Here is a 14,205-nt window from a genome sequence, read left to right on the forward strand (position 1 = left end):
TTCAGGAGGGTGGCTTTTTTTTAAGAATCAACTGATATGTAATACGAAAAACAAACAAGTAAATAATTGTCTTACTAACAAATAGCATGTGTTAAAGATGACAGGCAGAAGCATGTAATATTACCAAAAAGGATTAATATCAGAGACTTCTTACTGACTCACTCATATTCCATTTCATCTATTGTGTCTCCTTATGAGCTTCACTGGTGTCATGCCAAAGAAAGGCTTCAGTCTTCCATTCATATAGACATTTTACTTTAAATCACACAAGTGGTTCCACGGATGTCAGATCAGTCACACGAATGAAAGCTAAGTAGAAGCATGTGGTGGTTGCTGAACTGAAACTGTAGCTGCAGAGTTAATCTGCTTATAGAGAAGACCAGTGTATTTTGCAGTATTAAAAGAATGTTTTTTAAATTCCAAACATAAGAGAAAAAAAAACCCAAAAGCAGTGAGTAGCAACACAGAAATTACAAACTCCTTTGTTTTGGGGTAGGATGAATTGCATTTCATACACTCCATTTTTAGCATAATATTAGTTGACAACTATAGAAGCTGCTCACAGGGAAAGGAACTTAACAGAAGTATTGAATGTCTAGATACTGCATTAGCAACTGTGAATGAAAAGGAGCAGTACCATGACCAGCACGCTTGCAGCAGACCCTTACCCTTCACACCTATCAGCAGTACGTACACACATACACACACTGACATAGCCCCCTCCCTTCTTACCTCCCCGGTATGAGAAGCTGGAAAACATGCAAAGCTTTTAAAGGAGCATATGTTAAGGAAAGATATATTACACAATAAAAAGATTCAGAAAAATTCTCCTAAGTAATAATACAAAGTGCTTTTAAGTTTTGTTAAGATCTAGGATCCACAGTAGTGCTCAAAACTTCCTCCTTGGGTACTGTGAAATGGAGGTACATAGGAACTACTAGCTAATTTTTTTTTTCAGTCAGGTGTCTACCTTGTCTTCAATTTCTAAATGATCATTTCTGGGAAGACACCTGCACATACACTTGACAAATTTACACACATGACTTCACACTAGTATTTTTGCTTACAATGCATGGGATACACATAGTTAAGTGTAGCAACAAAGAACTAAAATAAAATTTGAATGAAAGGTGTTCTTGTAGTAGCCAAGAATGTAATTCCAGGTTTTCCATGTGCATTCTTTAACCACAAAGTCATCCTTTTCTTCTTCCACTACCTCTTCAAACTTATGACAAAGTTCAGCACAGGATTATTTTTGGTAGAATGTTCCTTCAAAAAATAGGGGTAGTTCTCAGAGGAACACCACAGAACATTTTATAAAGCCAATGTTTCAAAAATCTCATTTCCAGTGATGTTTTAAGCATCATAAGAGACTTTTGGAACAAACTGCCACATTTCTGTAGTGCAGACTTTGCCTTGTTGTTACCTTCAATGTCAACTTTAGGCTTCCATCTCAGAAATATATAGCTCTGCTAAATTATATGTCAGAGGAAAAAAATATTTTAAATATCTGATGTGCCAAATGCAAAGCTCTGTTTAGAAGCCTATAAATTACACAGGATGAGTGTTTACACTGTGTAACCAAAACCCCTGATTGGGATAAAGGCCCCATCGTGTCAGATGTATTGCAGAAGGCAGAACAGAGCCCTTGCCCTGCAGAGCTCACAACCCAGCTTAAAAAAACTCTCCAACATCCAGAATGTGACATTACCACTATGATCATTTGGACTGAAGAGTTAATGTCATCTTTTTTGCTTTAGTTTCAAAAGCAGTTTTCTTATGCAAAGTTCCAGTCTGCTGTATTGTCACCTTGTCATGTCTTTTGCCCTTCTCTCTTCCCCACATTTACCTTTCTTCTGAGCCTGGAACATTTCCAGCTGTTTCTGCTGCTGCCTCCTTAGTGTATTAACAATAGCTATTGCTAGCCTCAGTGCTTCTCGTGAGTATCCATGAGATCGTAATGCGTCCACCCTCGCACAGGCTGTAGGAACATGTTCTAAAATGGAGAAAATAATTGAGGAATAGCAATGCTTCCATGTCTGCAATGGCCTGTTTTGCTAGGTTACTCAAAAGGGCTTTTTTGTTTCTTTGTTTTGTTTTTATAACTATGCAAGAGAGACTTAAATGACTACTACTGAGCCGGCATTTCAAGGGAGCCTCTGTTCTTTTTGCCAGGCTTTTCATTCATCTCCCCACCATCCCCCTCAAATAATGCCATAGAAACTGAACAAAGCAGCAAGTCATGGAAATGTCCTCCCAGTTTAGCCACTTACCATGCCAGAGGGGCCACCCATGAGAGTCAAAGACTGAGTTTTCAGTGTTGTCATGGTAACAGTAATTTGTATATAGGTCACTGCAGATAATGTGCTGTAAGTGGCTGTCCTGCCAGTGCAGATCGCACGCCTCTATGGCTCGAGTGAACACCGTCCGATGTGGCCTGTTTGATGAATCTGTCATTTTCACAAGTTCAGAAAGCTGCATCAGCTTTTACTCATTCATATGTGAATTAGTCATTCACAGTATTCTTGTCTTCTGCCTATTCACCAACTCCCAACTGACAGCATCCTGCCTTGCCCCTCCTCTGCAAGGAGCAGACTGCAGATGACATTTCACATTCTATTAGCCAACAGCTCAGATGAAGTGTGTGCCATTCACTTTGCATTCAGAGAGATCTACAAACCAGCACAGCTAATGCTAAATAGGACTTTGCAAAGGGAACAGTGAGAGATGAAGGACGTTAAACAGCATGTACAGAACTCCCCTAAAAATCTAGAAAGTATATGGCACACAGCTACTCAAGCATCCCCAGCTTCTCTCCTTCTCAGACCCCAAGCTACTAGGATGAGGGACAGATAAACACCGCATGAAAGATTTTAGTTGTTCTTTTTGAGAAGTGACATTAACTTTCAACACTCGCATAATTTTTTGTCATAAACATATACAAATACTGCAAAGAAAGTGAGGTACTGAGGCCAAGGGACTGACATAATCCTTACTGGACATCCTCCTATGGCAAAAGCACTCTGTCAGCATGGCACTGTGTATATGAATGTTAAAATGCCATGCCAGAGTTGCCACTAGCCTGCCCAGGTTGGGCTGAACATCATGAGATCCAGAAACCAAAACACTTTTGCAGAAAGTTATATGTTGAATGAACTTCTGTCCCCAGATAGCTGCAAGATTTAAAAATGAATCAAGTCTATTACCTTCAGAGGTAACCTTCCAAGAAAAAAAACCAAGGAAAAACCCATCTAAGCCCGAATGTACCATCACTCACAAGCATTTAATATTATCATGATTATATAAAATATGTATCAAAATATTGAGGGTTTTGAAGATTATGTTTTTTTCCCCCAGTTAATATCCTGCATCTTCTTCAGTTATTAGCAAAGTAGCAACCTTTGCTTGAAGATGACTGGAGAAGGCTTGTCAGATTTGATAATCACATTTTAGATTAGAAAACATAATATTGAGTAAGAAGAGACACCTCCTCCAAGAAGGCAGTGTTGCCTCTGCACCCCCCCACCTGTCAATGCAGACTGCACAACACAGAGCACATCCCACAGATAGCTGCTTTAGTTTCTCACACACACAGTTTAATGTAGTTACAACAGATCTCCCTTTAAGTAAGTATCAAAGGCTTTGTAACTGCAAACAAAATAAAAAATCCAAAGCCAGAAGGGATATAAGATTATAGTCAAGCAAAGAAACAACAAGCTTTTACATGACATACTTCAGATACATCCAATTTTCATGCAACAAGTATTTAGAAGGACTAAGACCTAACTAAACAAAAATACTTGCTTTGAAAACATTGCAGCCCCAGCACAAAAAGCCCCACTATTTATCCTCTCTGCAAGAATAGTATTAGTGAAAATAAATTTGGATGGTCAGTCCTCAACAAGAAAGTTGCTCATCCCAGGAAAGAGTGCTGAACTCTGCAAGGCTAGAGTATATAAGATAGAGGCTATATTATATATTGCAGTCGGTATATATATTTAGGCTCACCTTGGTTAGCATTTGCACCCTGAGGCAAAGCATTGGTTAAATTAGGCAGCTCGTTTCCATGGTTTCCATCTTCCCAGGGACAAACATCCACACTGTTCCATTTTTTCAGCTGTTTTAGCCAACTGGCCTTCTGCTCCAGCTTGCAGTGGGGATTTAAAACTATACACATCCACAGAGCACCTGATTTAAAAAAAACATTGCTAAATTAGGTTTTCTATTTAACATGCAGCAACCAATGACTAATTTGAAACTTTGTACGGTAACACTTTTTCTCCCCTTGAAGGCTACACACTGCTTGTTTCCCAGCTATGCCTAACACCAGGCAGACTGAATTCCTGATGCAGAATCTTAGAGCTGGTGTGGCCCATCTGAAGCAGTTGAAAGACTATATCAAGCCAACCTTCTCAATTAAAAGGCATTAAGTGGGTCTTTTGTATTAGAAAATCCATAGTTCACAATGTATGGCCCATCAGACAGGAACATCAGTCAAAAGCAAACAAGAATTCACAAAAAGTTACAGCAGGAAATTACCCAAGTTTTTCTTCGAAATTTTGTACCAGAAGCAAATGTTGTTTTCTACAAACAAGAACTATGTATCTTCCAGCTTCACATTACAGGAACCAAACAAGTGCATTAGTAAGACATGTATTTTGTAAACATATACTCCCACACACAAAACCCAGCAGAAGTACTGCTGATCATATAACTCATTCCCAAACACATTTGGACCTCAGAGATCCTGCAAACACTGGTTTTGTGCAGTCTAAAAGGAAAAACATATTTTTACTGTTACTACTTCAGTTATTTGGTTACAGTAGAAAATTTGTTTTACATTTTCTGTTTATGGAGCTTGAAGGGAAAGCTAATTTGCACTGACATTTCACATATATCGTCACCTTAGAACCTGCTCCCTGACATTATATAACAGGGCAGGCATAAATACATCAGGGTCTCTAGCAACAATTTTCAAATGGAAAGGTTTTCCTTTAAAACACCTGTCTCTTCATCAGCATGAACTTTGACAGAAGCATGAAGACATCTCAAAATATTGTTTAGCAACAGTTCATTTGCTCATTAAGAACATGCCTTATACACTAGAACAAATTTAAAGGATATGATTAAATTATGCAATCTTCATGACAGGCTGAAAAAAAATAAAAATAAAGAAAAAAAATGCAGCTGGTTCTTCCAAGATAATAGAATTCTCATATTCAAATATTCTTTTGCTAACTAAGAATGCAAAATGGATACTGAGAGCACAGGCCATCACATTACATTCATTCCTAAAGTAACTCAGTATGTCCGTATGCCACAGCACAGGAGCCAGTGGAAACAGAGCTTGACCGTTAAGGTTGCAAGTCCACTGCTATTCAGACCAACATGGAATGGGGAAGAGTAATATCAAAGAAATCTGAAAACCATAACAAAATAAGATATGGTAAAGTGCAGAACACCAGAGAGACACTACACTAATGCAAATTATTACTGCACAGTAGTTACATACAGTAGAGCACATCGTTTTGTTGGGTTTTTGTTTGTGAGGTTTTTGAGGTTTTGTTGATTGTGTTTTGGTTTTGTTGCTGTTTGTTTACGTGTCCAAAACTTGCCATGGGAATGAATAAAGCCAATACTGTTTTTAAAAACTTTTTAAAAAATCAAATCATATGACTTTCGTTAGACATGCTCTTCAACACGCTTCACTCTGCAAAAAGAGTCAAATTATAGAATAGAATCATAGAATGGTTTAGGTTGGAAGGGACCTTTAAAGGTCATATAGTCCAACCCCCCTGCAATGAGCAGGGACATCTTCAACTAGATCAGGACAACCCCTACTCTCTCAGCCTGTCTTCATAGGGGAGGTGCTCCAGCCCTCTGATCATTTTTGTGGCCCTCCTCTGGACCTGCTCTAACAGGTCCGTGTCTTTCCCATGCTGAGGGCTCCAGAGCTGGATGTACACAGTCCCCCAGGTGGGGTCTCATGAGAGCAGAGTAGAGGGGCAGAATCACATCCCTCGACCTGCTGGTCAAGCTTCTTTTGATGCAGCCCAGGATACGGTTGGCTTTCTGGGCTGTGAGTACACACTACTGGCTTATGTCCAGCTTTTCACCCACCCAGTACCCCCAAGTCCTTCTCAGCAGGGCTGCTCTAAATCCCTTCCATCTCTCAGCCTGTATTGATACTGGGCTGCCCCGGCCCAGGTGCAGGACCTTGCACTTGGCCTTGCTGAACCTCATGAGGTTCACATGGGCCCACTTCTAGAGCCTGTCTAGGTCCCTCTGAATGGCATTACAACTGGTTCTTATTATTAAGCATCAATGCATTCAGCACTGCCCAAGACAAAAGGACTATATTTCTTGCAATGTACAAAACAAAACAGAAGATGGGGCATATTGGAAAGCCTTGTAGAATGGTTATCTGGGGCTTGTTTATTTTCAAAATCAAGCATTACTTTAGGGTACTGAGGAGACACTGGTACCTCTCAGCTTCTGAAAAAAAAAAAAAAAAAAAAGACAAAAAAAGCCCGTTTAATACTTTGTAACCAGACTTCCAGTGTTTTCAGACTGAAGCAAAAGCAAAGTGGAATCTTATCCACAAGTGGTATTTCAATCATCCAGCAAGGCAGAATGCACACTACTGATTACACCATGCCCCTAACAAAATGAGTGGCTTTTTTTCCCCCCTTGCATCTCAGAAACACCACTGGAAGCAAAGGAATTCACTTGCCTTCTTCAGAAGCTCCACTATGCATGCAGTACACCTAAGAGGCAGGAAAGGGAAGAGATACCCCAAAGTACCAAAATCCTTTTAAAACTTCTTTGGTTTAATGAGGGAAACTATGTCAAGCATAATTACAGTGTTAGCAGCAATTGTCTCAGAAATCCATGCTAATTTTATGCAAATGAAGCACAAGGACAAGTGTATTTCTAATAAACCATACACAAACTACTTAAAATTTCAATAGATCAACTGCACCCTGCTCTGGGTGACTTCAGGGTGGGCTGTGTGCAATCTCGCCCAGCTTTCATTGCCGCTGGATTCCCTGCAGAAAGAGGAGTGAAAGACAAAACTCCCCCACTGAGAAGAGAAGGGAAGGGAACAGAAAAAGCCTCAGGCTCAGCTCTTGTAGAGCTACAAAGGCTACCATCTGGGAGAAGGAAGCATAATGCCAATGACCTCACACTCCTTAGCCTATTTGAGTTTCAAGTTTTTGTGTATATGTGTATGATCTCCCCCCCGAGTGTGTGCGTTTAACTGTATTCCTTTCTTCCTCCTCCTTCTCCCCAAGCACCTTCCCTCTCCCCTAATATCTGCTCCATTCTGGCTCTTTCAATTCACTGGTTTCTGTTCTGCTCTTAACACTGAAAAGTCTGTGGAAAACGTTCATTTTGTGCCCAGATTTTACCACATGCCAACTAGAAGGAGCCTGGAGGATATTCTTCCTATTTCACTCTGATGCTGCTCAGTGGAAGCCCTTATGAGCTGGCCCTCAAATGTCACCACCAACCTGAAAGCTTACAACTGCCTCAAGAGATTCTCTGTTTTCTGCCTAATGGCTCCTATATGGGGAAACTGCTGATCACACTTAATCCTTACTTTAGATAAGGCTTACGGAAAAATAAAGGGCATCTACTTGTAATTAATTTGTGGGGAACATATCTAAACCCATTTCTAGTGACTTTAGCCTGGAAACTGCTGTTCACAACAGCTTATATTCAAAAAAAGTTTCCAAAATACATTCCTGGCATTCTCAAGTAAGTTTACCTGTTTGACTAGATTTAATGATGTCACCAATGCCACCTGCAATATGAACAAATGTCTCATAAAATGGAAAAAAACCCACGAAAAAACCCAGAGAATGTGTTTGTGTTCATGTATTCTGTTTTTCTAACACAGATCGCTTTTTCCTGTCTCCCTTTCTCCAGGCACCAGATATCTTTTCATACTGGATCTCAGAAGGCTGACACATTCCCCCCTCCAAACTAAACTAAAAGTAAAGTTCTTATTTGGATCCCTTGATTGTGACCCATGTCTTTCCAATATGAAGCTCCTCACAGCACAGTGGCAAAATATCACAAACCAATATGCAAATTCCCCCCTCCCCCCCAAGATAACTGGAAGACAAGTCGTGCTCTGACTGCAATTTGATAAAGGGATTGAATTTTAGAACTGTCATATTGCAGTGAGGAATTGTCTAATTTGGTTTAACACTAGTCCTTTTGACGTGGATAAAGTCAACTTTGCCAAAATAGACCTTTGGTTCAAATAGCCCTCTTTTTGAAAATGCATGGTTGTCATTCATCTTTAGTGTGCCTCACATCACAAAGAAATAGGTTACGTTATTGCTTTAAACAATGCATGCATACCTGGTACATACAAATGGAACATCAGTACTTTTCTATTTCTCAGTAAACATCCGTATCTCTGAATTCATGAGGGAGAAAGGAACAGCATGCCTTTATACTGATTAGGATTTAAACATGCAAATTGAAAAACATTAAGTATTCACTCACTGTAAAAGTAGGTGTTGTAATAATTACACATTTTGTGTATGTATGTATTCATGAAGCCAAAGAAAGTGCAAGAAATGTATACAGACTCTCCCAAGAGATTAAGCATTGCTTGGTTTTCATAAATCCCATTATATTTTATTCTTGTCCCAGTAAATAGGAGGGAGGTGGTGGAAACAGCTTTAGTGGGGGCTAGGACACCGGGCATGACTGAAGATCCAGTGTATGATTCTGTTAGATTGTCTGATTACAGTCTTCCCAAGAAATTTGCTTTTCCTAGAAATATTATGCTATCTTGTCAGGGCTGCTACACAGCAGCACTAGTTTGGGCCAGTGTTTCCTCATTTAGAATATCTATGTACTTGGTGGCTGAAACTTGGTCTTTGCCATGGAATTTTACATTTAATATACTTAAGATCATTCCATTCATTTACAAAATTAAAATTTGCAAGAAATCCATATGTTTGATATGTCTTTGCTCTTCCCATTAATGCATGTCTCTTAAAAAAAACCCAAAACCCCCAAAAGCTACCAGATTAGTAACATCTGATTATTTCAAAGAAAGTGGAATCAAGTAATCCCTTTGTGCAACAGACAAATCAGCTTCAGCACTTGCTGCACACTTGCCACTGTGCCCCATTTGAGCATAATCAATTCTATTACAAAAGCATCATTTTCCAGCACTGGAAGTGCCAGAATAGTAACAATAATAGGAGATGAAACCTATGACCCCTTTAAAATAGAAGTGTCAGCAAAGGATTTTAAAGTGGTTTACATCTGGTTTTTAAACACATACACACTTTCACAGGGACAGTCACTTGGAAACCTCAAAGAAGGTAGTGCATATTTATTGTTTCTCAATAAGAAAGACAAGTGCCTTCAGAATGACTGGCAAAGCTACCTCACTCCTCCAGGAATGGAGAGATCTCCATTAGAACAAAGCATAATCAGAAGTCCCACTGGAGAATGATCCAATTAAACAGCTGATTTTATGGAACAGTTAAGATAGGTAAAGCACTTCAGTGCTGTTCTCTCCTTGATAAGAACCCCAAAGAAAAGTACTCTTGGCATTCAGTTGGATCCAAGTTGCAATTTTATTCATAAAAAGAATTCCCTAATGCACTCTGGTTTCTCTATGCAGCCTTCAGGAAAAAAAGGCTTGCTATGGGTGCTGTGCTTCTTGCAGAACAGAATGTTTAATTTTGCTTTAATTCATTCTATTACTGAATTAAACTTTGATGTATTGATCTTGTCAAGTGCTTCATGCTGATTGTATTGTGTATGATAGTATAATCACTTCCCATGCATTTAACACTAGCTGGCTGATTAATGCAACAGATTACATGCAGCACTGATGGCAAGAGGGAATCATTGCCCTTCTGCACATTAAACGATGAATATGAATTAGAGGGGGTGGAGGTGTAACCCAGGGACAAAAAAAGTGTCTAATTCCTTAAGTTTCCCTTTCTCTCTTACTGCATACCTCTGCTCCAAGGGATGAAGGCACACCTGTAGTCAGCTGAAAGGAAACAGGTATTTACATTTTTAAGATTTGTTGTGATTTAACCCCAGCTGGTAACTAAAGTACCACACAGCCACTAGCTCACTACCCTTACCTCCCCAGAGGGATGGGGAAGGGAACTGGGAAGGAATGTAAAACTCAAGGGCTGAGATAAGAACAATTTAATAACTGAAATAATATAAAATCAATAATAATAATAATAACACCTGGAATTGACTGCCCCAGGGGTGGAAACACAGTCCTACCATCTGCCATGGACTGATCCAGGCTGCACTGGAATAGGATGAGGCTCCAGAACACCTGCAATACATTGATGACATCATTGTATGGGGTAATACAGTAGAAATTTTTGAGAAAGGGAAGAAAATAGACCAAATCCCTCTGAAATACGGTTTTGCCATTAAACAAAGTAAGATCAAGGGACCTGCACGTGAAATCCAGGTTTTGGGAATAAAATGGCAAGATGGATATCGTGAGATCCCAATGGTTATGATCAACAAAATAACAGCAATGTCTCCACCAACTAATAAGAAAGAAGCACAGGCTTTCTTAGGTGTTGTGGGTTTCTGGAGAATGCACATTCCAAATTACAGTCCAATTTTTGGACCTCTCTATCAGGTGACCCAGAAGAAGAATGATTTCAAATGGGGCCCTGAGCAACGACAAGCCTTTGAACAAATTAAACAGGAGACAGTTCATTCAGCAGCCCTTGAGCCATTTTGGACTGGGTAAGATGTAAAATCTGTGCTCTACACCACAGCCAGGGAGAATGGCCCTACCTGGAACCTCTGGCAGAAAGCACCAGGGGAGACTTCAGGTAGACCCTTGGGCTTTTGGAGTTGGGGATATAGAGGACTGGAGGCCCCCTATACTCCAACTGAAAAAAAGATACTGGCAGCTTATGAAAGGATTCAAGCTGCTTTGGAAGTGATTGATATTGAGGCACAGCATCTTCTGGTGCCTTGGTTAATAGTGCTGGGCTGGATGTTTAAAGGGAGGGTCTCTACACATCATGCAACTGATGCCACATGGAGTAAGTGGGTCACACTGACCACACAATGAGCTTGAATAGGAAATCCCAGTCATCCAGAAATCTTGGAAGTGATCATGGACTGGCCAGAAGGAAAAGATTTCAGAATATCACCAGAGGAAGAAGTGACATGCTGAAGAGGCCCCACTGTATAATAAATTGTGAGAACATGAGAAGCAATATGCCTTGTTTACTGATGGGTCCTGCCGTTTTGTAGGAAAGCATCAGAGGTGGAAGGCGGCTGTATGGAGTCCCCTATGACAAGTTGCAGAAACTGCTGAAGGAGAAGGTGAATTGAGCCAGTTTGCAGAAGTGAAAGCTATCCAGCTGGCTTTAGACATTGCTGAAAGAGAAAGATGGCCAAAACTTTACCTCTAGACTGATTCATGGGTGGTGGCAAATGCCCTGTAGAGTTGTCTGCAGCAATGAAACAGAGTAATCGGTAACGCAGAGGTAAACCCATCTGGGGTGCCGCATTATGGCAAGATATCGCTGCCTGGGTAGAGAACTTGGTTGTAAAGGTACATCACGTAGATGCTCGTGGTCCCACGAATTGGGCCACTGAGGAACATCTAAATAACCAGCAGGTAGATCAAGCAACCAAGATTGAAGTGGCTCAAGTAGATTTGGATTGGCAACATAAAGGTGAATTATTTATAACTCAGTGGGCCCATGACACTTCAGGCTATCAAGGAAGAGATGCAACATATAGATGGGCTCGAGATTGAGGGGTGGACTTAACCATGGACACTATAGCACAGGTAATCCATAAATGTGAAACGTGCTGCAATTAAGCAAGTCAAGCAGTTAAAGCCTCTCTGGTATGGAGGAAAATGGCTAAAAAATAAATATGGTGAGGCCTGGCAGACTGATTGTATCACACTCCCACAGACCCACCAAGGCAAGTGCCATGTGCTTACAATGGTGGAAACAACCACTGGATGGCTGGAAGCATACCCTGTGCCCCATGCCACTGCCCAGAACACTATCCTAGGCTTTAAAAGACAGGTCTTGTGGTGACATGGCACCCCAGAAGGAATTGAATCAGACAGTGGAACTCATTTGTGAAACAATCTCATAGACAATTGGGCCAAAGAGCATGGTGTTGAGTATGTATATCACATCCCCTATCATGCACCAACCTCTGGGAAAATTGAAGGATGTAACAGACTGTTAAAGACTATGCTGAAAGCAATGGGTGGTGGGGCCTTCGAACATTGGGATACACATTTAGCAAAGGCTACCTGGTTAGTCAAGACCAGAGGATCTACCAGCTGAGCTGTCCCTGTCCAATCAAAGATTTTGCGTACTGTAGAGGGGGATAAAGTTCCTGCAGTGCACCTTAAAAATATGCTTGGGAAAACAGTCTGGGTCATTCCTGCCTCAGGCAAAGGCAAACCCATTCATGGGATTGTTTTTGCTCAAGGGCCTGGGAGCACTTGATGGGTAATGTGGGAGGATGGGGAAGTTCAACGCGTGCCTCAAGGCGATTTGATTTTGGGTGAGAATAGCCAATGAATTGAGTTGTGTGATATTGATTGTTATATAATATTGTATACTGTCACTTCTATGTGCCTATTAGTGCACTGGGTGCCTTGTGGCACCCATCTCTACCGCTTTGGATTTGGAGATCTGAACCTGACTCCCCTCCAATTGCCTCACCAATGAAGAATGACTGTGGTGAAACCAGACCAGCGTAGCTGTAATAGAAACAGAACTGCCTTCAAGATGCAACAATCTAACACCTTTTACCATTTTCCCCACCTTAAAAGACTGTCATAACAGATGGAGCACAACATCATGGACTAAATGAAGTCAACAAACTTTTACAGGGATGGTCCATAGACTAAGGGAATGATATCTGTGTGTTTACATGAAAAGACAGGAAAGGCGATGATGTATTGGAAAATGTAGCATGACGTAAATGGTATGGAATAAGGGGTGGATACTGTCCTGGTTTTGGTTGGGTTGGAGTTAATTTTCTTCTTAGTAGCTGGTGCAGTGCTGTGTTTTGGATTTAGTGTGAGAATAGTGTTGATAACACACTGATGTTTTTAGTTGTTGCTGGGTAATGTTTATACTCAGTCAAGGACTTTTCAGTTTCTCAGGCCTTGCCAGTAAGGCGGTGGCTGGAGGGGCACAAGGAACCGGGAGGGGACACCACCAGGTCAGTTGACTCAAACTAACCAAAGAGGTATTCCATACCATAGAACATCATGCTCAGTATATAAAGGATATATGAGTATACTACCTAGGGCCAGAGGGATGGAGAGGAGAATCAGGAAGGAATGTAAAACTCGATGGTTGAGATAAGAACAATTTAGTATTTGAAATAAAATACAATAAATACAAGAACAAAAATAATAATTATAACAATTATAATGGGAAGGAGGGAGAAGGGGAGAGGATTCACGACAAAGGAAGTGATTTCAGGACAAGGGAAGTGATTTTCCCCCTATACTCTGCACTGGTGAGGCTGCACCTTGAATACTGTGTTCAGTTTTGGGCCCCTCACTTCAAGAGGGATGTAGAGGTGCTGGAGCATGTCCAGAGAAAGGCAATGCAGCTGGTGAAGGGTCTAAAGAACAAGTCTTATGAGGAGCAGCTGAAGGAACTGGGGTTGTTTAGTGTGGAGGAGACTTGGGGGGGATCTTATTGCTCTCTACAACTACCTGAAAGGAGGCTGTAGGCAGATGGGGGTGGGTCTCTTCTCCCAGATAACTAGCAACAGGACAAGAAGAAATGGCCTCAAGTTGTACTAGGGGAGGTTTAGATTGGATATTAGGAAAAAAATTTTCACTGAAAGGGTTATCAAGCATTGGAACAGGCTGCCCAGAGAAGTGGTTGAGTTGCCATCCCTGGAGGTATTTAAAAAACACCTAGATGCGGTGCTTAGCAACATGGTTTAGTGATGGACTTGGCAGTCCTCGGTTAACAGTTGGACTTGATGATCTTAAAGGTCTTTTCCAACCTAAATGATTCTATGAACAAAATCCAAAGGAAAGGAAGAAAAGAAAACAAGTGATGCCCAATACAATCGCTCACCACCTGATGCCCAGCCAGTCCCTGAGCAGCAATTGGCAGGCCCTGGCCAACTCCCCCCAGTTTATATACTCAGCATGATGTTCTATGGTAT

The 14,205-nt window shown here is 40.9% G+C and overlaps 1 protein-coding gene across 1 annotated transcript in view; it reads right to left on the reverse strand.

Annotated features, from left to right (window-relative positions):
* LOC129783124 (zinc finger SWIM domain-containing protein 6-like) overlaps positions 1-14,205 on the reverse strand; it is a 114,625-nt gene that overhangs the window by 20,233 nt on the left and 80,187 nt on the right. The window contains 3 exon segments of the mRNA XM_055792872.1: positions 1,850-1,996; positions 2,274-2,450; positions 4,009-4,188. Of these exon segments, the coding sequence (XP_055648847.1) occupies positions 1,850-1,996; positions 2,274-2,450; positions 4,009-4,188 (504 nt within the window).

This window comes from Falco peregrinus, chromosome W (genome assembly GCF_023634155.1).
Source record: "Falco peregrinus isolate bFalPer1 chromosome W, bFalPer1.pri, whole genome shotgun sequence".
NCBI lineage: Eukaryota > Metazoa > Chordata > Aves > Falconiformes > Falconidae > Falco > Falco peregrinus.